Source organism: Pipistrellus kuhlii, unplaced genomic scaffold (assembly GCF_014108245.1).
Source record: "Pipistrellus kuhlii isolate mPipKuh1 unplaced genomic scaffold, mPipKuh1.p scaffold_m20_p_20, whole genome shotgun sequence".
In the NCBI taxonomy this organism is placed as follows: domain Eukaryota; kingdom Metazoa; phylum Chordata; class Mammalia; order Chiroptera; family Vespertilionidae; genus Pipistrellus; species Pipistrellus kuhlii.
The window spans coordinates 12,879,503-12,903,957 of NW_023425516.1; the positions used below are offsets into that span (position 1 = coordinate 12,879,503).

Consider the following 24,455-nt stretch of genomic DNA (forward strand, 5'->3'; position numbering starts at 1 on the left):
TCCTGCCTATTCTTCAAGGCTTGGCTAGACGATACCACAACAAGAAGGCATCTGTGGGCTCCATAGCTGTAGGTTGGCTTCTGCTAATACCTGCTCTGTCCCTCTTTGGCAGCACATAGAACCGCTGGTAATTCTTACATCACTTGTGCCCATGCTTGATCTCTCCTTCCAGACTGAGTTCCCTGAGGGCAGGAGACCTGTCTTCTTCCTCAGTGGAACGAGGTCCTTTTCAGCAGTCGGTAAATGAAAGGAGTCTTGTCATTCCTATAGGCCAGGTGTTGAAAAAAACTCCAACTAGGGCATCAGGAGGGACATCACTTAGAATCTGACATTTGAGCTTGGGACAGTTTATTGAGGGATGGTTCCAAAACAAGAAATAAAGGTGGTCTATTTGGACTTTGTCTAAAATGACCCCTGTAAAGGGACCCATTTTAAAAAATAATTCTTTTAAAAATATATACTTTTTATTTATTGATTGATTTTAGAGAGGAAGGGAGAGAAAGAAACACAATGAGGAGAGAGAATCATGGATCAGTTGCCTCCTGCATGCCCCCTGTTGGGGATTGAACCCACATCCCAGCCATGTGCCCTTGACAGGAATCGAACCTAGGACCCTTCAGTCCACAAGTCGATGCTCTATCCACTGAACCAAACTGGTGAGGGTGGTACTCATTTTTAAATCATCCCTTACGCCTGTTCTTCCTTCATTAGGTGAGCATGTCTGTGGTTGAGGTGCCTACCTTTCCAAATGAGAGTTTGAATGGTGGTGGCTGGTTTAGGAGCCTCTGGGATAGCTCTCTGTCGGGGAAGACCACCTGGCCATTCCTTGGGTCACAGCCCAGATAGTGTGAACTTCCCAGTGTTTGAGAATTTCCTATATGCTGGGTCAGCCTGGTGAGGACTGGTGATCGTGCCTGGGAGCTCCTCCTGGAGTGACTTACAGGGTGAGGCTTCACATCTAGCCTCCTAGAGAGTTTTCTGAACAAAGAACCAAATGATTCTTGGCTTGCTTTAAAATGGGAGCATGGCGGAAACTGGTTTGGCTCAGTGGATAGAGCGTCTGCCTGTGGACTGAAAGCTCCTGGGTTTGCTTCCAGTTGCAGGCACATCCCCAACAGGGGGTGTGCAGGAGGCAGCTGATCAATGAATGGTTCTCTCTCATCGATGTTTCTAACTATCTATCCCCCTTTCTGTAAGAAAAGAAAAAAAAAAAAAAAAGTATATATTTTTAAAAAATAAAATGGGAACATGGTTTATCTGCTGTTTTCAAAGCACCTTTTGGTTTAGCTTTGAACGTTATGTGTAATAACTGCCCTGTTATGGATATTGAAAACAATGATAGGCACTCTTATGGTTCAGCTTCATCTATCGGTACTCTGTGGACTTGGCTGTAGGCAGGAACTAGATCTAATTTCTCTTTTGGGTTACTTGATTGGCACAGAGGGTTGCAAGTCCACTCAGTATAAGTATTGACTTGAAGCTACATAGGTTCCTGTATTTTCTCCCCAGATAGAAAAATAAAGTCTATCCTACAGAGCCCAGAGTTTGAGTTTGACATGCTTGTTCTAGGATCAGACCATTGAGTGATGACACGTGTGCATGCGCAAACTCACCAAGGACTAACCAGTGGACCACTCCAGCCAGAGCTTAATCAGTTTGCTTTTGAACATAGACTTCAGGACTCTGGAGTGACCACACGAGATTATTTCATTGCCCTATAAAAGCCTGCTAAAATTGCAATAAGATATAAGGCCACAGGGGCAGAGAAAATACAAGATGTAGCAATAAACCATAATTTCACTGTGGTTTTGTCAGATACAAAATGGGTAGTATGCTAGATATAGGCTGGACATATAATATGCTAGAAATAGGCTGCCTTTGGGGTTGGAACACTCAGACCCCCTGCCAGTAGGCTTTTGGGTATCATTTGCCCATGAGGTCCTTCCCATGGAATTTGGAAAGTGGAAAAGAGGTAGAAGAATCCTCCTTCCTCTGGCCCTGATATGGATTGTGGGAGACTGAGGTGAGTGAGTGCAGTGGCTTCCACATCCCTCACAGGCCGGCCGTCTGAAGGCCAGGGCAGCTGTGGTCTGGCAGCCTTTCCTGCTCTTTCCTCACTGGTGGGTGGCAGCAGCAGCTTCCTGACTCTGGGTGCAGCTACAGTGTCACATAGACAGTTAGAGGTGGCCCACTTGACGCAAACCTTTTCAGTTGTTTCCAAAGCACTGCTTCCCTGTATTACACCCCTTTGTGTTGAAATAGCTGGTTCCTGTTCTCCTAACTGAACCATCTTTGATCTACAATAAATGGGAACTAACAGAAGATGTGTAAACTTTTTAATGGAGAAAATTTTACACTTTATTAAGAGTCATTAAAGAAGACTTTTGAGGCAGGATGTTCTTGGCTAGGAAGACTTAATGTGTTAAAGTAGCCTATTCTTCTTATATTGATCTCTGGACTCAGTGCATCTCTAAAGGGTGTTTTGGGGAAATGTGGCAAATCAGTTCAAACAGGTTTGGAAGAATGATGTCTGATATTGTTAGGGCACTTTGAAGAAGAGTAAGGAATGAGCACTTGCCTTACCAGTGTCAAGGCTTACTTTACAGTTGGCTCAGGGTAGCATGAATTGGCCAGTAGAACAGAAGAGCTGCCAGAAACATGATATATGCCGGAGGTGGAATTACATATCACTGGGCAAAGGTTAGATTCTTAAGTATGTAGTGCTGTGACAGTCGGAAAAGAAGGAAATTGGATCCCTAATGTACAACATGCAAGAAAATTGGTTTCACGTTAAAGAAAAACTTCTAGAAGATAACAGAGAACACCTAAGATCTTCCCTGTATCACAGGTAGCAATAAAGAATGTGAACAGGGCCTTGGGGACTTACAGGTTCACCCAACAACAGCAGAATCACATTTTAGGCTCTCTTGTGTTAGAAATCCCGGTTTGGTAAGTTAACTGTTATTTGACGTACTGAGTAACGTCTGATTTTTTTTTTTACCATGATTTTAAACCTGTTTTGGTGTAAAGTAGGAAAGTGATGTGTGTGCTGAAGAGGCTCCAGTCAGTTTTGCCCTCTCCATTTAGAGGTTATAAGCTCATCTGGACCTAATATATTTGTTCAAGTTCTAGAAACACAAATGAGAATCACTCAACCAACGTACATGCCCCTGACCGGAATCGAACCTGGGACCTTTCAGTCCACAGATCAACGCTCTACCACTGAGCCAAACCGGTTTCGGCCAGACTTCCTTTCCTTACCTATTTCACTATTGCCCCTCACCCCATGCTGCAGATGGCCTCTCTTCCTCAAAGTCAGCACCCAGGCCACCTGGTGATAACCCAGCAGAACACCGTTACCCTTTCTTTCTCTTCCCCCTCTGTCCTAGATCAGTGTGCTGCAAGAATTTCAAAGCATGCAATATTTAGTCAGGGGCACTGACCTCTTTACCCTTATATTGTCAAATTTAAAAATGACAGCAATCAACACAACAAGAGCTGTCCGGTGTGAATGAATCGGGGGGGGGGGGGGGATGATATATATATATATTCTGTGGCATAACAATATATATATATATATATATATATATATATATATATATACACACACACACACACACACACACACACACACACATATATTTTGTTATGCCACAGAATTTCAATAATTAGTTTATGTGTGGCATGAGATGAAAAGGATTGAAAGTCTCTGTCGTGGATCCATCTGTCTGTGAGCATTGTGGCCTGTCATAGACCAGATGCTGTTCTTGGTTTGGGGAAGAGGCCAAGACATAAAGTAGAATCACAGGCCTTGCTCGTTTGAGCAGACAGAAGAGAGATGTGAAATTTAGGTGCGGCTTCTACCACACCCGTGCTTGTCCTGAGGCCTGTCCCAGACATGCCTGCCTTTGCCCAAGCTGTGCCCTCTGCTGGGAAGCCTTTCTGTTTGTTCCCTTCCCTCATCTCCCGATCCTAAATCCACCCTTCCTCAGGAGACACTGTGGATCTTCCCCTTGGTGTGCCAGGCACTGCCTGGAGAAGGGAGGGGGAGGGTTTTGTAGCCCTGTCCCTGTGCCAGAACTGTCAGTCTCCTCCCAGGAGCAGAGGCGCTCGGGGGGTGTGCATGGAGCACTCCCGGCCTAGAGAGATGGTGCCAGGGGCCCACAGGGCAGGGTGCTGGAAGAGAACAGCTGCAGCCTCAGGCCACCTTCCACAGGGTCAGCAGCAAACGAGGTGGTTGTGTTGGTGTTGAGATCACTCCTTAAAGATGCTTTTCCTTTGAGGTCTTTGCTTTATCTCAGACACTGGTAGCACATTTTATATTTTAGAATGATTGGCAATGAAAGGACACCTGAACCCCATTATATGCCTGAGAAGGAGCTGGAAGTACTCTTCTCAATGCTTAGTGGAGGAGAGCCAAATCGGGTAGGGCTCATAACTTCTCAGGGTCTCAGAAGAAAATAATGAGGCACAAACAGATTTATGTACAAGTCATTCAGTGCAACCCTTCTTAGAGTATTGGAAGAATGCAAACAACCTAAACTTTGCACCATAGGAGATGGTGGTAATTAAAGAAATTCATTCACAGAATACCATGCAGCCATTAAAATGGTCTTCTTAAGTTTATTTCAGAATATGGAAAGCTGATTATAGTCTTAAGCTTATAAAGCAAATTCTAAAATAGTTTTAAGGATTTATGTAGAAAAAAAGAGACTGGACAAACGAAAGAAATGGAGGACAAAAAGAGTCTGGATATAGAGTTCAAATCTACGCTTATAAGGTTTTTCAAGAATTTCCTAGAAAAGATGGATAAGGCCTATGAGGATATGAAAAGAGATCAACTACGATAGAATTAATAAGGAGTCAACAAGAAATGATAAGGGACCAACAAGAAATAAAGAATACATTGTCTGAAATAAAAAATATTTTACAGAGTCCTAAAAACAGAAGGGAAGATCGCAAGAATCAAGTCAAAGATTTGGAACATAAAGAGCCAGAAGACACTCCTCCACAGAAGCTAGAAGGCAAGGGAATTCAGAAAATTGAAGATAATGTACGAAACCTCTGAGACAACTTCAAGCGAACCAACATCAGAATTATGGGGGTCCCAGAAGATGAGAGAGAGCGGATATTGAAAACATACTGAAAAAAATAGTGACAGAAAACTTCCCCCACCTGGTGAAAAAATTAGACTTACAAGTCCAGGAAGCCCACAGAACTCCAAACAAAAGGAATCCAAAGAGGACCACACCGAGACACATCATTATTAAAATTCCAAGAGCAAAAGACAAAGAGAGAATATTAAAAGAAGCAAGAGCAAAGAAGGTAGTAACCTATAAAGGAGCACCTATACGATTGTCAGCTGACTTCTCAACAGAAACCATGCAGGCCAGACGGGAATGGCAAGAAATATTCAAGATGATGAATAGCAAGAACCTACAGCCAAAAATAATCTACCCAACAAAGCTATCACTCAGAATCAAAGGCCAGATAAAGAGCTTCACTAATATATAAAAAAAAGCTAAAGGAGTTCATCATCGCCAAACCAGAATTACAATATATGAATTGCTGAAGGGGTTTTTTTCAGAAGAGAAAGTAAACAAAGATAAAAATTATGAACAACAAATACGTAACTATCAACAAGTGAATCTAAAAACCAAGGAAATTTAAAAAATCTGATGAACAATATTAACTGTTGAATATAATAGAATCAGAGGTATGGAAGGGGAGTGAACTGACGATTCTTGGGGAAAAGGGGAGAGGGGGGGCGTGGGAAGAGACTGAACATAAACTGTGCACCTATGGATGAGGACAATGGGGAGCGGGGAAAGGGCAGAGGGTGGGGTGGGAACCTGGTGGAGGAGAGCAATGGTGGGGGGCGGGAAGGAACATTTGTAATAATATGAACAATAAAAACTTATTTAAAAAAAAAAAAAAAGAGAGAGAGACTGAAGGGTGGGCTCTAACATAGTAATGGGTTAATATGCTTTGTCTTTCCAAACATATTTTTCAAATATTTTGCATTGAATATTTATTTTATGAGAAAAAATAGATTATTTACAAAATAAAAATATCAGAGTCTGTAATAATAGCAGAACCAGATGGCTAGCGACACTTTAGTCAGTGGGGCTAATTGCCAGCCAGTCTGGGAAGGTGGTTTGTGGGACACCACCTCGCCTTCCAACCACTTGCCTAGACCCACCAGGTTCCTCCACCCCCCATGCCATGCCACGCCCTTGCCAAAGGTTACATACGGTGATTCCCCCTTCATGCTCCCAGGCGAGGCTCCCAGCAGTCTGGGGGCAGGAAGGCAGCCTATGCTCTGGAAGAAACCACAAGGGGCTAGAGCAAGCATGGTTAAGTGAGGCATGTGGCCCGCTGGCCGCGAGTTTGACATGCTTGGGCTAGAGCTACTGAAGGATTTGCAGCAGGAATGGCTGACTCTGTGCTGTGCCAGCAGTAGCCTGTTAGAAAATGCAATGAAGGGGAAACATCATTTCACGATAGTAGTAGAAAAATGAAGACTGCTACGGGATAATTTTAATAAGATGTGCATATAACCCATTTGATACAAACAGCAACCTTTTATAGCGTTCTTAAGAAGACCTGAATAGCCCTGGCCGGTTTGGCTCAGTGAATAGAGTGTGGGCCTGCTGACTGAGGGATCCCAGGTTCAATTCTGGCCAAGGGCACATGCCCGGGTTGTGAACTTGATCCCCCTCAGTAGGGGGCATGCAGGAGGCAGCCAATCCATGATTCTCTGATCATTAATGTTTCTCTCTATATATCTCTCTCCCTTCCTCAATGAAATTAATTTTTTTAAATATATTTTTATTGATTTTGTACAGAGAGAAAGGGAGAGAGATAGAGAGTTAGAAACATCGATGAGAGAGAGTCATCGATCAGCTGCCTCTTGCACACCCCCTACTGGGGATATGCCCGCAACCAAGGTACATGACCTTGACCGGAATCGAACCCAGGACCTTTCAGTCCCCAAGCCGACGCTCTATCCATTGAGCCAAACCAGTTTTGGCTGAAATTAATTTTTTTTTTTAATGGGTCTTCTGTTAAGAATATTAAAAAACAAAACAAACCCTGAATAAATGGAGCGGGATAGAAAGCCAGAAACATAGATGAGAGAGAAGCATCGATCAGCTGCCTCCTGCACACCCTCCATTGGGGATGTGCCCCAACCAAGGCACATGCCCCTGACCGGAATCGAACCTGGGACCCCTCAGTCCGCAGGCCGACGCTCTATCCACTGAGACAAGCTGGTTCTGGCAAAACTCTGAATAAATGGAATATATGCTCACACACATCTGGTCTCTCAGCCTCAAGTAGTCTGCCCACTCTGCTGTGAGAGCAGTGCTTACAGTCCACTTTTCTTTTTGCTTTCAGAAGTGACTGGGGATTCTCGACCTTACCATGGAAAGGAAGCTGTGGATCCGAGGCAGGGGCGGGCCCGGGGTGGCGACCCCACGCATTTCCACGCAGTGAATGTGGCACAGCCTGTTCGCTTCAGCAGTAAGTTGCAGACCTGCCCTGTTTGTGATAAAGCCTCATAACGCTATATGTTCCCTGGCTCTCCCAGTATCATTTGGCTGTGTGAAGGGTACAGTGTGTCTTTTAAAACAGCCCTTCAGGGCAGTTTGGCATAATCCTTCTTTGGTAAGAGGCTGCACAGTGACCCAGCCAATGCCATCCAGATTGAGAGTGGTGAATACTTGACACCAACTCAGGCTATGGAACCAGTTGCTTACAAGATGGCTGCCTTTCAGAGCTGGGCTGCAGAAGTCTTCTCACCACACAGACACTCAGGTCCCCTCGGCTTTGAGCTCTGAACTCCAGGGATTGTCACAGGGATGCAGTGCAGGAAACAGCCTCTGAGAGCTCACACAGCCAGTGGGGCAGCCCCTGGAATTGTGGCTCTCAGCTCCATGCGCTGTCTTTTCATCTCTACCTCCTTTCTTTGAATCGGTAATCTACCTAGGGAATAATTCCACAAAGCTCAACAGGTTCAAAAAAGATGTTCCCTCTCTCTTTTGCCCCCACTCACTGGCTTCTGTCCCCAGAGGGCTTCCTCATACCATTTGGTATGGAGCCTTGCCACTCTTAGGGTGGGTCCACCTGGCAAGAAGATATCTGGCCCGTCTCGTCTAGCGGAAACTCTGACTTCAACTGGCTACTTGGCTTTTGCCCACCGTGGAACCAATTGGGCCTCATTTTCTCATCTGCAGAAGGCAGGAGTAGCTCCCACAACCTCAGTGGCCTTTCTAGCTATAACCTCCTGAGCTTTTCTGTTCTAAGGGAATACTAGCCAGCACCTATGTGAACAGAGAACCAAGGAGTAGGCCCAAGAAGTTTTGGACTTGCTGGCAGGGTGAACAGAAAGCCAGCATTTGGGCAGTGAGGGCCAAGTGGGCAGGGAACCTCCTTGCTCACTCCTACCAGCCTTGCAGTGAGCTGGTGTGGGCAGTTCTGCCATCTTGTCAACCAGACTTATCCAGAGAATGAAATCTGTTTTATCCAAAGAATCCAGCAGTCAGTCTTTACTGCCAAGTAAATTAAAGACCTTATACAAATGGGAAGACTCACCACTGAATATACTTGTCCTTTAGACTACATCTATATTGTAGAGAAACTTGAGTATGCGGTCCTTAGGGGACAGAAATTTTCCTCTTGAGCTTCAGTTTTCCCATTTCTCTAGGATGATTTCTGAGCAACATATGTAATTTTGTTTTGGAGTGCGGATCCTAATTTGGGGGGACAACTCCCCTTCCGTCCTTCATGTTTCCTAGGGAAGTGTCCGACAGGGTGGCACCACTATGAGGGCACGGCCAGCTGCTACAAGGTCTACCTGAGTGGAGAGAACTACTGGGACGCTGCACAGACCTGCCAGCGCGTCAATGGCTCCCTTGCCACCTTCTCCACCGACCAGGAGCTGCGTTTCGTCCTGGCCCAAGAATGGGACCAGCCAGAGCGGAGTTTCGCTTGGCAGGACCAGCACAAGTGAGTCTTGGTGGGAACCCAGGGCTGGGGTTCAGGCCAGTGCCCACCAAGCACATGGCCTTTTGGGGAAGAGCAGCTCCACCCCCTGGAAATATTCAGCGGTTTAGAGTGGGCATTGAGATCGGGTGGGGGTCTTGGAAGGACAGAGATGAAGTGCCACCTTGGGTCAGTCTCTTGTTGATCGTCTGTAGGTTCAGCTGTGTGTGCTGACCTGTAAAGGGACCTGGCCTGCGTCAGGAGGGGCGCTCAGTGTGGGCTTTTCTAGGCCCAGCACAAGGGGCGCACGGGTGGCTGGAAGTTCCTTCCAAGAAAATGTGCTTTGTCAGGCCCGCTGCTCAGTGATTTCAATGGGCTCGGTCACTCAGTCCCAGAAACCACAGGACACCAGCGGGCAAGAAGACAGGCCCAGCGGGCAAGCATGTGGGCACAGCCACAACTGGCTGGGTGTGTCTGGGTTCCAACCCCTGCAGGCTAACTCCAGAACCTGGCTCTTGACCCCAGGCTCTCTAGCAATGAGGAGAAAGTGTGGAAACTGGCCAACTGCCAGCATCTCCCAGGCCCTGGGTTGTGGGGCAGGCATGTGCTATGGCCTGTGGTTGTCCTCATGCTGCCTCATCCACACTGCTGGGGCAGGAGTGCGAATTGCAGAGCTGGCCAGACTGCCAGGACTCCCTCCCAGCAATGGCACAGGCTGCCGTATTAGCAAGAGGACCATGTCAAGTGGACAAAGAGCCTGCATTTTGAGACCTGAGCTGGGTTTTGGGCTCTACCATCATATCCCGTGACATTGGCAAATCATGATACCGCAGCTACCAGATGAGAAAAATAATTCCTAGTTCACAGGGTGGTTGTAAGTTCATGGAAGAGCGAGAGGGCTCAGCCCCATAGGTAGGGAAACACCCTGTCTCCTTCAGGTGGGTGTGTGCATAGCAGCAGGCTGAAGGGGCAGAGTGGCACAATGCCATGGCTCCCCCGGTGGTGGTGGACTTATGAAGGCACCTCCAGGCTGGGCTGAAAGGCTTGGATGAGGGGCAAACACTCAACAGGTGGCTGTGGCAATCGACCAGGTTCGCATGCACTGCCCCCACAGTGCTGCAACTTGTGTTCTGGGGAGCGGTTGCAGGCCTGGGCGAGCTGGCTCTGAGCGTGAGCATGCTTTTACCCATCCCTGCAGTGTATACTTACAGGTGTTTGGTTTTTATTGAGATTAATGCACATGCCACAAAACTCACTCCTTTAGAGGGTGCTGTTCTGTGCCTTTAGTGCAGCGGACGCCAACCAGTGGACCCCTGGTGGTCCATGAGGTCTGAAAGGTTGGTGACCACTGCTTTAGTGTGTTCACAGGGCTCTATGTCCATCGCAGATAAGGTTGGTCTTGCTTAGAATTTGAAAGCTTTTTTGTGTTTTTGTTTTAAGTATGTTTTTTATTGATTTCAGAGAGGAAGGGAGAGGGAGAGAGAGATAGGAGCATCAGTGATGAGAGAGTATCATTGATTGGCTGCCCCCTGCACCTGCCCAACACTGGGTCATGACCCTGACCAAGAATCAAACTGTGACCACTGGTTTATAAGTGGACACTCAATCACTGAGGCACACCAGCCGGGCTGAAAGCTTTCCTGGAACAACTAATAAGACAGTCTTGGCAGGATTCACTCAAGATAAAACTTTTTCTGACCTGTGAATTTATTCTTTAGAATTTTTATGTATTTTATTAGAAGTAAGTATTTTAAAACTTTAAAAAGTCATTAGCATTTTGGAGGCTCAGTACTTTAATGGCAGTGTAACTATTAAAATACACTCATGCACAATCAGTGGCTGCTCTCCTGCTGCCATGCTAAGGTTCCTTGCATTTCTGCCCTCTCGCAGGTTGTGGGTTGGCTACCAGTATGTCGTCACCAACCGGAACAGCTCCTTAGAAGGCCACTGGGAGGTATCATTCAAAGGTAAGCCTTTCTGGGCCCTGACCGTTAGTTCAGTTGGTTAGTGTTTTCCCGAAATGCCAAGGTTGCAGGTTTGGTCCTCAATCAAAACATAAGTATCAACCAGTGAATTCATAAATAAGTAGAACAATTTGATGTTTCTCTTCCTCTCTATAAATTTAAAGAAAAAGAAAAAAGCGTAAACCTCTTCTGAAAAGAGTTGTTGAGTATGAAATTGAGGTTTACCATCCTGAACAGGATATATTGCTAGGGTCTCCTCTCTTTCCCCCACCCTCTCATCAGTGGGGCCTGGCCCGTTAGGGGCACCTGATGCAGGGGACGTGGGGAGGAGTGGGCCCCACATCACGGGAGGGCTCTGATGACCAGCAGGCCCTCTTCCAGGCTGGGGTCTTTTCTGGAACACATGGTTGCTTCTTACTTGGCCAGATTTTTAGACTCACTATCCTTTTACTGATAAGGACTTTAGGGCATAAAACTGAGCATACAAAGTGTGCAGCTGGCATGAGCCAGGGAGGGAAGTTCAAGCTTCCTAGGACAGAGAAGTTCGGAAATCCAAAACTTGAAGGAAAGCGGTCAGGCAGATAGAATTATTGTAAAATAGAGGAGTTTGCTGGAGTGAGAGACATAGGGATCTCCTCTGACTCCTCTCATACTTTACTCCCTTTCAAACGTGTCCAAAATCTCATCACTTGTTGCCAGATTGCAGCCGCCAAATCTGCCATTAGTCACCTAAATTACTGCAGCCACCGCTGCCAGCCTGGTCTCCTTGCTCCCATCCCCACCCAGCCCAGTCTCCTCGCATTGCTGCGCGAGAGTCCTCTACTCCTCTGCCCAGCTGTTTGTGCCTCTCCTCCCGCAAAGACACTGTCCTCACTGAGGCGTGCAGCGCCCTTCCACCCCGCTCCCGGCCCCCTCTTCAGCCACAGGGATGCCTGCTCTTCTCGCCTCTCTTCCCTTGGGTCTCCTTTGTTCCCATTGAACCCTCCCTGGGCCACTGCTTCCTGGCTCAGGCTTATTCCAGTGCAGTGCCGGAGAAGCAGTGGGGCCAGGCTGGCCCTGGCTAGTGTCTGGGACTGGCTTGGGGATTAAGTGGAGCCGGCTGTGCCAGGCTGCCTGGACGGCACAAACGGATTACGGTGAACACCTGCTTCCCTTGGCAAGTCTGGAATTGCGCTGGGCCGGAGGTCGGCACCCAGGCTGCTGTTGGCAGAAATGTATCGCAGGGCTGCTGGCAGCGGCACACTTCATGGCACCTTCCTGCCTGGAGGATGAGGAAGCCTGGCCTGGATTTTTCCAGACTCCACCTGAACTCCCTTTTGTTGCTGCTAGTATATCTTGCTGCATCGCTATAGTAATTCTTAGCCATGACTGTGGCTGGATGCAGGGTCCCTTGAATCCCAGCAAAACAGTGAGCCTGTGGGTGACGTGAGACCCACTAAACCCAAGCAGTCAGGAATGATAGTGCTGCCTTCGACCTCCATTCTCTGTTCTGAGGCTGGCCTTCACCTCTGTGCTGCAGCTGATTTTACTATAGCAGCCATGACTTTCCGATATGTATACTTACTCTGTGTTCAGAATCTGTCTTCACCCCCCCACACTCAGATGTCAGCTCCACAAGGCAAGTTGTCCTTGTACAGTGTCCCCTGAGGGCCTGTTTATAGGATTAGGGCTTGCCAATATTTGTTATATCTGAGGGAGAATGATCAGGAGACTGTACTAGATTATGGGACTTAGGAAAGAAGCTTAGAGGTTCATGGCCCACTCCCCCAACACCCCTGTACCCCCATCCTGAAGTTCAATGGTAGCATGGTTTCTGATCACCTGATTTCCAACTTGGAATGCAATAGCCAAGTGGATTACAGTCTCACTGGAGCTGGGAGTGGGTCTCAAGGAGCCTTCCAGGAGTTCACCAGGCCAGCTGATGCTCTGAGTGGGTGTAGGGGCCACATTTCTGTCTAAATTATGCATTCATGGCAGAAGCAATGGGCGTCGTCTTGAGTCCTCTATCAGTCAATACTCTTGTAAAGGAGAACTTTCCTCTTCCTATTTATTTATTTGTTCATTTTATTCATATGAACTCACACATTTTCATTATTGTGTTATAATCCATTGCTTCACTCTTCATGTCGTTCTGCCTTTAAACAACCCGACTAAGTATAGTCCTCCTCTGGCTTGTGTGTGTGCTTGCCTCCCTGGCCTACGGAGCATGGCCCCCATCGCCCAGTGTGAAACCTGCTCTCGGTGGAGCTAAGGGAGGCTGTGAATTAATGCCGTAACTGCAGTACAGCTCCGTTTGGTGTCCATGAGCTCTTTGACTGATGGTCCACTTCAGGGTGGGCCTCGGTCCCTGTGAAGACTGCACATGGTTCAGATGTTGACATTATGTTGCAATGGCCATACCTCCCTTTTGTCTCCCCTGTAGGTTCCTCAGAGGTTTTCCTGCCCCCAAACCCCATCTTCGCCTCCGCCATGTCTGAAAGTGAAAACGTGTTCTGCGCCCAGCTCCAGTGCTTCCACTTCCCCACCCTCCGCAACCACGATCTGCACAGCTGGCATGCGGAGAACTGCTACGAGAAGTCTTCGTTTCTTTGTAAAAGAAGTAAGCCACCTTGAACTTGACTCTTTTATGAGCTGGAAGGAATGGTGCTTCTTGTGACAATGTGACTTTCTAATTTCAGAAACTCTCAAAACTAAACTTCTGCCAAGACTGGTTTGGCTCAGTGGATAGAACGTCGGGCCTGCGACTGAAAGGTACCAGGTTCAATTCCGGTCAAGGGCATGTACCCTGGTTACAGGCATATCCCCAGTAGGGGGTGTGCAAGAGATGGCTGATCGATGTTTCTTTCTCATTGATGTTTCTAACTTTCTATCCCTCTCTCTTCCTTTCTGTAAAAAGTGAATTAAAAATATATATATTTTTTAAAAACCACAAAAACTAAACTGCTTAGGCATCTTTTTATTTTTATTTATTTATTTATTTATTTATTTATTTATTTATTTCAGAGAGGGAGGGAGAGGGTAAGATAAAAACATCAATGATGAAAGAGTCATCGATTGGCTGCTTTCTGCACATCCCCTACTAGGAATTGATCCTGCATCCCTGCATGTGCCCTTCACCGGAATCGAACCTTGGACCGATCTGTCCATGGAGTCAAACCAGCTAGGGCTTAAGTATCATAAAAGCAGACACTTCCATGGGCTTTCCCCTGGAACCTGGCACACTCTGTTCTAGATTCTAGGTTTGCAGCTAGGTGTGCCCTGGCCAGGTGTGCGTTGTCCTCACAGAGTGTGTAGTGCTCTCTCTTGAACAGCACTCACAGGAGGGGGTTCTCAGGTTCATCTTGCCAGCTCCTCTGTTGTTGTTTGTGGGGAGACTCGGGGCTGGTTCTGCTGGTAACATACGTTTGTGTTTGTGTGTGTCTGTTGCAGGTCAAACATGTGTTGACATCAAGGACAATGTGGTGGATGAAGGGCTCTACTTCACCCCCAAAGGAGATGACCCGTGCCTGAGCTGCACCTGCCATGGAGGGGAGCCAGAGATGTGCGTGGCTGCCCTCTGCGAGCGGCCCCAGGGCTGCCAGCAGTACCGCAAGGACCCCAAGGAGTGCTGCAAGTTCATGTGTCTGGACCCAGGTGAGACTGATGCTGGTCACAAGTCAGCCTCCCCATTCAGGGCCAGAGGCTTCACGGTCCATTGCTTCCTCAGTGGCAGGGCCTTGTGAGAAGTGGAGTCCACAACACATGGCATAGCAGCGGTGGCAGCATTTGCCCACAGAGCTGTCTCAGGCTTTGATCAGCAAATACTCTAATTCACCGGTGTCTCTCACACAACCGGCCTCCTCTAACTGCTATCTCTCAGGTTGGCTCATTTTAGCTGTAGGGTTGCAGGTATTCACTGATGAACTTGAACTTGAGTATGGCTGTATGTTCACAAATCAACTGTAGTTGATGACTTCAGAACTATCTCCTTTCCTTTTTAAGACTAAGAGCAAGACTTCCAACTTACACACCAGTTTGAGCTCTTCCTGTTTTCTGAGTGTGGTGATGTAGTGGGTAGTGACAATTTTCATTAACAGTAATCAATTTTTGCTATTAGAATCTTTAAGAAAAAGATTAAATCTAAAACTCCTCACTAGGTGGCACTTTGCAGGTGGACACTGTGCAACCATGTGGTCTCTGGATGATATTTCTTCCACTTTCAAAAAAGACCAGCAGGTGGGGCTCCTGCTCTGTAGGACACGTCGCAGTTCATATGGTGTACTGGATGGTTCACCCTGCCAATGCAGTTGACATCTTTGTGTGAATTCACAATCTCAGAAATGTAAACAAAAAGCATAAATTTGTTTTCTCTCTTGGCTGCCACAGTACGAGAGTGACATGGGCAGAGACTTGTGAAAGGCCCGGACTCAGGCCCTGCAGAAAAGCAGCTTGGGTGGGCGTGGTAGTTCTTTCCATTCCTTGGGGCCCCCATGGATGAAAGCTGGTTTGCCTAGTTCTAGTGGGAACTGGAGCTGGCACATGAGAGCCACAACAACTGTTCCAGAGAGCTGTCTTTTGCAGAGAGTTGTCAGGAAGGCTGCTGGCAAGAGGGCAGATCAGTGTCAGAAGCTACTTAAGGCTCAGCAAAAGGGGTGCTGTGGCCCATATCCCATCGAGGTGCACAGTTGGCTGTGGAAAGTGCAGAGGCCATGTATGACCAGATGTAGATACACAAGAATGACCAGTCTGTGGGCTGAGTGGCTTGTGAAGCCCGCCCAGCTCTGAGGACTTCTCAGGAGACCAGGGCCCTCAGGCCACACCTGTGTACCAGACAGCATAGCCAGGGCCTGCCCCTGCCCCTGGCCTCGGCCTTGTTCTGCAGGCTCCTGACAGCCTTCCAGGTCAGGTGCCTTCTCCTAGGAAGTGTCCCTCTAACAAGGCAAGATTGTCTGCTCTCACTAGTCTGTTCAGGGTTGTACAGGATATCAGGGCACATGCCCAGGAGGCAGCTAATCAATTATTTTCTCTCATCACTGATGTTTCTTTCTCTACCTCTCCATTCCTCTCTAAAAACAATTTAAAAATTTTTTTTTAAATATATACTTAAAATAATAATAATAATAATAATAATAATAATAATGCTAGGCTTGCCTGGTCAGTGTGGCTTGGTTGAGTGTCGTACCATGTACCCAGGGATTGCTAGCTCAATTCCCATTCAGGACATATACCTGGGTTGCTGGCTCCCCAATAAGGGCTGTGCAGGAGACAGCCAAATGATGTTTCTCTTTCATCGATGTTTCTGTCTCCCTCTCACTCTCCTTCCCTCTCTCTCTGAAATCAGTAAAAACAAATTTTATTAAAAGAATGCTAGGCTGGAGGGAGATGCCAGAGCCCTCCACGGAGATTCTGCCTGGGCCCTGAGACCCCACTGCCTCTGCCCAAAGATTTTGGGTCCGGACTCCAGCTCTATTGAAACGTTGTGGAACACCAGGTCCTCCACCATGGAGCTGGCCAACAGCAGGGACATGACCTCAGCCTCACTTAAGCAGGGACTATGGCCCAGCATAGAGATGAGCAGGGTGAGCAGATCAACCGCATCTGAGGTTTAGCCCTGTGTGAGGACTTGCTCCCAGTGTGTCTCTCCTCCCTGTCCTCCAGATCAGCGGTCCCCAACCAGTGGTCCGTGAGGTCCGAGAGCTTGGTGACCGCTAGTTTAAGAAACGTTTAGAGCAGTGGTTGCCAGCTGGTGGTCTACTGACCACTGGTGGTCCGTGAGGTCATAAAGGTTGGTGGCTGCTGCTGTGGATCATGAGTGCCAAAATTGAGCCTTTGTCAGTGCTGAACACACTTTGATATATCCAAGGTTTCACCAACAGAGAGGGTTAGTAGAAGTAGGGTATGGGGAGGTCCAGGATTAGAACAGCCACTGATGGACAAGAGAAGGAGAGGGGTGTAAACGGACTCTGAGGGCCCAGTAGAGGCCACATTCTCACACTCCTCCCTGATCACCGGCCTCCACATGGAGCACTGCTGAGTATTAGGGAGGAGCAAAGAACTCTGGGAGCACCCTGATGGGGCTGGAGCCCAGGTCTGAACTGGGGCCAGGCACATTACCCCACTGAGCCTCTGTTCCCTCCTTATAGGGACTTTGCTCCTCCTCTGTAGGGCTGTGAGAGATCAGAGAGGTGCTGGATGCTGCAGCCTGGTGCACAGTCCCATTCTGTTTGGTACTTCCTATCAAGCTCCTGTTGTGGCTTCCGGGGGCTCACCCAGCAATAGGGAGGAGTGGGCACATGGGCCTCTGAGAAAGACCAAGGGAGGGGCAAGCCACATCATCCATCTCATATTTTAAGACTTCCTGGCCATGAGCTGCTTCTTTCCTGTGGTAATGGTATAGTACTAGTGACCCAGTGCACAGATTCATGCACATTGGAAGGATATTAATTAGAAGGTGGCTGGTGGGGCAGGACTGGGTCAGACAGGCTGGACATACTCTGGAGCCAACCTCCTGTGGTCTCTCAGCCTGGATTGTGGGGATCGGGCTGAACCAGCTCTCTGACACCCCCAAAGGGCTCTCTGCAAAGTTGGTGTCGTACAGGGTGTGGAACGCAAGTGTGCAGTAAACCAGATTCAGGGCCAACAGTGCCCCAGCAACAACATAACCCACGGCCGAAGGTGGAATCACATGGCCCCACGAGGAATCGGGCTCCCTCCTCTCTGAATTTGGGGTGCATCACCCAAGAACCGCCGCTGCCAAGTCATTTCAGCTTAGCAGCTCCTGTGTTGAGTGTCTGCCCTCTGGTGGTCACTGAGTGTCAAAGCAATCAGTCGGATGGTCAAACAGTGTATTAGCGGGGGGGGGTGTGTGTATTCTTTTCAGCTTTCTTGTTTCTTTCATCATAAGATTGTGTCGGGAAATAAGTTGCCTTGTCCACATAGTTGTGTGTGGAGGGCCATGGCCTTCTCATAGCACTGAGCATCCGGGATCAGGACCTCCTTTTCTGAGAGCAGCGGGGTTTTTCCCTTCTCCTCTAACAGATGGGAATAGCCTGTTCGACTCCATGGCCAGTGGGATGCGTCTCATTGTTAGCTGCATCTCCTCCTTTCTCATCCTGTCCCTGCTGCTTTTCATGGTCCACCGGCTACGCCAGAGGCGCCGGGAGCGCATTGAGTCCCTGATCGGAGCAAACCGTGAGTGCCCAGCCCCTGCCGATGATGGCTACAGTGCCGGCCTGCCCTTGGCTGTGTCTCCAGGAGAATGGGGACACAGGAAGCAGGAAGATGCAGGGAGGAAGTGGGGGACATGATGGAGGGTGTCCCACCCACCCACCCACTCCTGGGCTGAGTGCACACCTGGGGCTCTAGGGGACCTCTCTGCAGGGCCGAAAGCAGAGTCCACAGGCACGGGGAGGAAGGGCGTACCTCCAGTGCCCGCTGATGCTGCGCGTTCCCGCCCTTGCTCTCTGAAGCAGTCTGGCCTAGACCATGAGTGCGGCCTCCTGCTAGGAGAGGGAATCAGCAAATGCCCGTGGACATAAGGCAACTTATGCGCTCACTCTCAGTCCAGCTTGTCTGCAGTGGCCTATGCCCCCAGTGGAGCTGAAATCATCCCAGCGAACAAGCCAGGGCTCCGCAGTCCTGTGTGGGGCAGGACAGGTGCGAGCAGGCAGGAGAGGATTCAGAATCAAGGTGGCAAGAATGCTGAAGGCCCGCACTAGCTTCCATTAGGGGCCTTGTGTCTCTGGGGAGCCCGGGTCAGGTCTGAAGTGTGGACCAACCGGGTTTTCCACCTTCTTCAGTTCTCACGAGTTGCAGGGTGAGCAGAACTTGAAGGCAATCATGGGCTAGACACCCAGAAACATTTTAGAGCTGGAAAGGTGTGGCGAGGGCTGGAGCACAGCAGGCAAACCTCTTGCATGTGAGTGACGAGCGGGAATGTACCGACCGGGGAAGGAGGCACTGGGCGAGTACCAGGACTGGTGGGCAGCTAGGCACAAAAGTGACAGTCGGAAAGTCTGAGCGGGGGTGAGGGGGCAGGGCCTAGGCCTGGGGGAGGCAGGGCTCAGGAGCTGAGTTGTGCGTCTTCCAGTGACATGACCCTGTTGCTTGTTTCTCACTTCCGTTGCCCAGTGCACCACTTCAACCTTGGCCGGAGGATCCCCGGCTTTGATTATGGCCCAGACGGGTTCGGCACAGGCCTCACGCCGCTACACCTCTCTGATGATGGAGAAGGCGGGACTTTCCACTTCCATGATCCTCCACCCCCCTACACTGCGTACAAGTACCCAGACATTGACCAGCCTGATGACCCGCCACCACCCTATGAGGCCTCCATCAACCCTGACAGCGTGTTCTACGACCCTGCAGGTGCTTCCCCCACAGGGAGAGGGAGCGGCCTGTCACCAACCCCCGGGCCTGCAGGGCCGGAGTACAGGGGTCCTCCCCAGCGCACAGGGCTGTGAACTCGGCTTCCTCCAAGCCTTCTGTTGCTGTCTCTGGTTTTCCCTTGAAAGTGGAACTGCCACCTGTGGGTTGTCAGGCTCTTCCCAGGGGTGCAGGTGCAAATGACTGCTGACGGCGGTCACTGATCACCCGGCCTCTTAACCTCCGCCTGGGAGCAGTCTTTAGACACCCAATCCTAGCTCTATGGAGACCTGGGAACCAGGCATTGCAGTCATGGGGATAGGGCTGGCACAGAGCCAACTGCCGGGCTGTGAAGACACGTGCCCGTGTAAGCTGGGGAGGCAGCCCTGTGGCATGGGAGGAAAGCATTGGCCGCTGATGCTGGCCGTCACCTGAGTGTGCTCCTCCCAGGGCTGTGCAACGAAGAAGGGCTTGCAGGAGCCTTGCCCATTGCTTGGCTTGCCCCGTCCCTGGAGTGAGTGCAGATGTCCCACTCTTCTCCGTGTTACCCCCGCCACACATTGCAGGCAGTGCCCCACCCCGGGCTCCTGGCTCTGCATACCCACACAGCACAGCAGGATGGCGTTGTGAGGCCGGCACTGCTGTGTTCTGTGTGCTGTGTGTTCATTTGGTCACCTAGTACCTCTCCTGGTCTGTGTGGGCAGGAGAAGTTTGGATTGAACCCCAGCCCTAGGAACAGGTTGTCGCCATCTGCTGTCAGGGGGACCCGGGTAGAACAAGCTTCCCACCAGGGGTGCTGCTGGGGACCCAGCACCTCCATGGACCAGGCTACAGGGGAGCAAATGGTCCCAGGGCAGGGCAGCAGGACTGCTGAGCCCATGGGGAGTTGGCCAGGAGAGGGATACAGACTAGGCCCCATGCCCTGAGCTGAGAGAGAGAGCCTGTGGTGATAAGGAGCAGGCACGCTAAAACGAGTGACGGAGTGGGCTGCTGTAGAGCGGCTGTCAGACCAGCTGTCTGCAGGCCCCTGCCCAGGCCCATCTCATGCTCTTGTTCCCATATTCCAGCGGCAGCTTCTGGTCTGGGGTCTGTAAGCACTGTTCCACCTGCCCACCTACAGCCCAGTAATGCCCTAATGTCACATGGGTCCTGGTTCAACCCCCACTGAATCAGAAAGGGTTTCCTTGTCCTACCTTGATTCTCCTAACTCTGTCAAAGTGTGTACCAGCCACACACTGGGGCTTGGTCATAACTGTCCCCCTGCACCTTGCACCATGACAGCTGCGAACGTGGCAAGGGTGAGGGTTGAGCACAGCAGAGCCACAGCTTCAGTGGAGCGTTCAGGCAAGATAAGCGTCCCCCGTTCTGTCTCCCTACCTTCTTCTCTCATGCCAGGCCCACCCACTACCCTGCTGACACCCCTCTGTCTCCTCCTATAGATGATGATGCTTTTGAGCCAGCAGAGGCCAGCCTGCCGACCCCAGGGGATGGTGACAGTGAAGGTGTGTCACCCCAGTGCCTGGAGCAGCCTCTGCCTTCCGCAGGGGTCACCCTGGCAGACCTGGAAGACTCAGCCGACAGCAGCAGCATCCTGCTCGTGCCCCCCGACCCTGCCCAGAGTGGGACGCCCCCAGCCACAGAGGCACTGCCAGGAGTTGGCTGCCACAGCCGCAGTTCCCTCAATACCGTGGTGTAGAGGGTGCCCAGCCCGTGGCCCCAAGGGGCATGGAGCACCTGTTTGCTGTCAAGGAAACTGATTCCCATGGAGACTTGAAGGGCCCTCTGTGAGCCTGGACTCAGCTGCGCTGCTGCACGCCCTCCCCGTAGGTGTGCGCGTGCGTTCAGAGACTGCTCCAGCGTCCCAAGGGAGCGAGCACCTGCACCGAGTCTCCTTGAGGGCTTCATAACACACATAGCTTTGGGTCACTGTCTTTTTCTTTTTAAATGACAGAAGAATGACAGGTTGTTCATGCCACACGTTTCAGAAGTAGGGAACAAAGAAGGTACTGTGGGCCTGGGTGGAGGCCAAACGATACCAGACTTTGGTGGGTTTGCTCATGGCAGCACGTACAGAGGAGCCTGCTGCCCAGCCACCAAGCCCCAGAACTGCCACGGTGTGCCTCGCTGGCCACTGCTCAGGAAGGCACTTCGGGCACCAGTGTGTGTGGACTGTCAGGATTGTCTGGGCAGTGAGTCTGCTTCAGGGCAGAAGCCTTTAGAGTTGCTCCAGTGGCTGCTCTGAGGATGGCCCCTCACAGGTCTAGCTTGAACATCGAGGGTGATCCTGCCTTAGCTCTGGTGCCCAAGGCTCTAAGAAGGGGAGCTTGGAAGGGGCTTGCACTCCACTCTGTCTTTCCAGTGGGGCTCTGCGAAGCCCAGCTCCTTACCAGAAATCCCTGTTCCTAGTCTGTTGGATTTCTCCCTAGCATTACTGTGCATGGCCCCCAGGAGGCAGCTCTGGAACTGGGCTGAGGCCCTTAGCCTGCATGAGTGCCCTGGCCCTGGATCCTTCACTGGAAGGCTGAGCCAGCTCCTCTCTGTTAACCCTCTGGAGCCCCCTCCTATTGAATTTGCCCTGGACAAGGCCTGCCCCCACCCTCCTCTTTGTGCCATAAAGGGTTAATTGTGGGGAGGGGTGGCTGAAATTAACATCCCTGGGCTGTGTCCACCTCCTGAAAGTCCACTTCTTGCACATCACCACCACCACTAGAGCTGAGTGCCTGGTGGCTGCATGCCACCTTCTTGTCCTTAGCACAGGGTGCTGGGTGCCCTGCTCAGGGGCCTTTTGACTGAGGGACCCTGTTGCCTACTCCTGGGCAGTGGTCTTGTCTCCTGACACCAGGCTGTTAGCGTTTCTGAGGTTTGGAGATGAAGCGGGTTCTGTGCGATTTTTTAGCACATCCATATCTTTTCTACGTTGAATGTCTAGATCTTTTGTGTGTGTGTGTGTGTGTGTGTGTGTGTGTGTGTGTGTGTATGTACGTACATATATGTCCAAGTGTTTGCAGGTGGTGATGGTACACAGGAACTCAATCTTCAATTTCCTGGGCCAACATGGCCTCTTGGGGGCACGGAGGCGTGGCCGGGTCTGTGCCTCTTCTGACGCAGGCTCTCTGTCATCTTCCCAACCCAGCCGCCCAGCTCCTGGTCCTCCTCTCAGCCTTTCTGGACCAGCATGCAGCAAGGGGAGAGCTGACTTTCGGTGGGTGCTTCCATGGTGGTCTGACGACAGACCTCACAGGCACAGCCCAGTTCTAGGCACATTCTCACACTTTGGTTGGAAACCAGTTTTGTTGAGTTGTTCCACAAGGCTGACCAGAGATGTGAGTTTTGTCCCTGAACTGCCTGTCCTTGGGCTCGGCCTGCAGAAGCCAGCGTGTGTGCTCCCCTTGCCAGAGGGCTGCTGCTTTGAGAAGGGCATCCTGGGCACATGTGCCCATGCTGGCTGCTGAACACCAAGCAGGAAGTGTGTGAAGCCTCCAACATACACTGAACACGGGGCAGCCATTTTCCAGAGCAGCGGTCACAGCCCTGTGGGCGCTGGCTTAGGGTCCTGCGTGGGCCTACTTTGAAATGGCCGCCCCAACGAAATCCTGTAGGGTCTGCCCCCCATAGCACCAGGTCCCCTTATCCCAGTGTCTCTGGCCCAGGCTTCAGCTGTGTATACAGGGCAGTGGCTGGCACTAGAGGTGTGGGACTGGGGGGCTTTTGCGGACCTAAAGATTGCTGGGGACAGGTGTGCAGAAGGTGCTAAGGAGAGGGTGCCCTGAATCAGATCGTGTGGGCTGCAGAGGGTGGGCCCAGAGTGTTCAGCCTACTGGCATTCTTGGGCTGGGAAGAAGGCTGCCTGCTGCCCACTGAGTCTCCCAGAGCTGAGCTCTGCTTAAAGGTGGTTGTGAGGGCATCGGGGAAAGCTGTGGTTACCCGGCTGACCTGTGCTTCCTGTCCAGTCACCACCCTTTGTAAGATCTGATGAGCTCCAGGTCTAACCCTGGCTGAGACTGGTGTTCCTGTGAGAGTAGGGCTTCCCACCCCATGCACACGGCCTCCAGAGGGACAGGCCAGGGTCTCGGGAGGGACTCCTCCCCTGGGACCTGACCTGCCTGGTGGAGGTGGGAGTCGAATCTGTACATTGTCTCAATGCCTGTTTTCTGTTTTCCTTTCACTAAGGGTTTTAGTTTGGGTTTATTTTTGGTTAGGTTGGCACTAATCCTTAAGATGCTGTGAGAACCATTTCATCCAAATGCCAAATAAATTTGAGTTCTGGAAGAGACGTAGTCAGTCCTAGGTGTACTCATGTTGGGAGTGGGAGGCTCTGGCCAAGATGGAGCCACGGCACAGGGGCGGAGATGGAGGGGAGTGTCAGGCTTGGGGCTCTGAGACCCCTCTGTCCCTTTCCTCAGTGGTTTTTTCTATAAGTTCCTAGTGCATGATGTGGGACAAGAGGGCACCCAGGGGACTCGGCCTTTGGCAGGGCTTCCTGCTCATCTTCCTAACCCAGCCTCCTGGCCAGAGAGCCTCAGGCAGGGAAAGAGCCAGCGAGTCCCTGGGAGGCCCCTCTTTCCAGAGCACTTCTGTGGGATGGCAGGCTGTCCTGGGCGCCTGGGTGCTGTCAGCACCGAGGACAGCTCCACTGGGTACAACCAAGTGGAAGAGCCCAGGTCTTTGGGATTGGAAAGAGGCGCAGGGTGCAGACTTATCTCCCACCTCACACCCACCCAGTCATGTTCACACCTGTGGGCACACCGAGCCCTTTCCAGAAAGTGTTGCCTTCTCTCCTGCCCACCCTGAAAGAAGTCAGCCTCACTTCCCAGGAGAGTGAACTGTGGCTTGGGCCCAGCCTGGGGTCCTCGCCACAGCTGCTGAGGAAGCCCCGCCCCCTCGTTGACCTGGGCTGGTCAATGGGGTAAGCCGTGGCTTCCTGGAGACCCGTGTTTGGGGTGGTTCTCCGAAGGAAGGAGAGTAAAGCAGAGCTCCGTCACACACTGGGTCAGAGGACATCTGGCCTTGGGGTGTCCTAGGCTGCGCCATCTTGATGGCCTTGCCTTCTCACTCCTGGTCCCTGTAAATGGGCATCTTTAGACTCTCACTCCTAAAAGGGTTAATGGGGGGTGAGCTTTTAGCTCCAGGAAATGGCAATTGTTACTGGCATGTATCCCTCAT

The 24,455-nt window shown here is 50.5% G+C and overlaps 1 protein-coding gene across 6 annotated transcripts in view; it reads left to right on the forward strand.

Annotated features, from left to right (window-relative positions):
* The window catches only part of DGCR2 (DiGeorge syndrome critical region gene 2), a 41,087-nt gene extending 17,523 nt beyond the window's left edge, over positions 1 to 23,564 (forward strand). For 2 of the 6 annotated variants that reach the window (XM_036449541.2, XM_036449543.2), the window contains 8 exons: positions 7,399 to 7,524; positions 8,790 to 9,009; positions 10,876 to 10,952; positions 13,372 to 13,548; positions 14,379 to 14,582; positions 17,967 to 18,119; positions 19,059 to 19,295; positions 20,732 to 23,564. In XM_036449541.2, the coding sequence (XP_036305434.1) occupies positions 7,399 to 7,524; positions 8,790 to 9,009; positions 10,876 to 10,952; positions 13,372 to 13,548; positions 14,379 to 14,582; positions 17,967 to 18,119; positions 19,059 to 19,295; positions 20,732 to 20,988 (1,451 nt within the window). In that variant the 3' untranslated portion in view covers positions 20,989 to 23,564. The remainder of the gene's footprint in view (positions 1 to 7,398; positions 7,525 to 8,789; positions 9,010 to 10,875; positions 10,953 to 13,371; positions 13,549 to 14,378; positions 14,583 to 17,966; positions 18,120 to 19,058; positions 19,296 to 20,731) is intronic. The other 4 variants (XM_036449542.2, XM_036449544.2, XM_036449546.2 and 1 more) reach the window with 3 other exon arrangements.
* Positions 23,565 to 24,455: the final 891 nt, after the last annotated feature.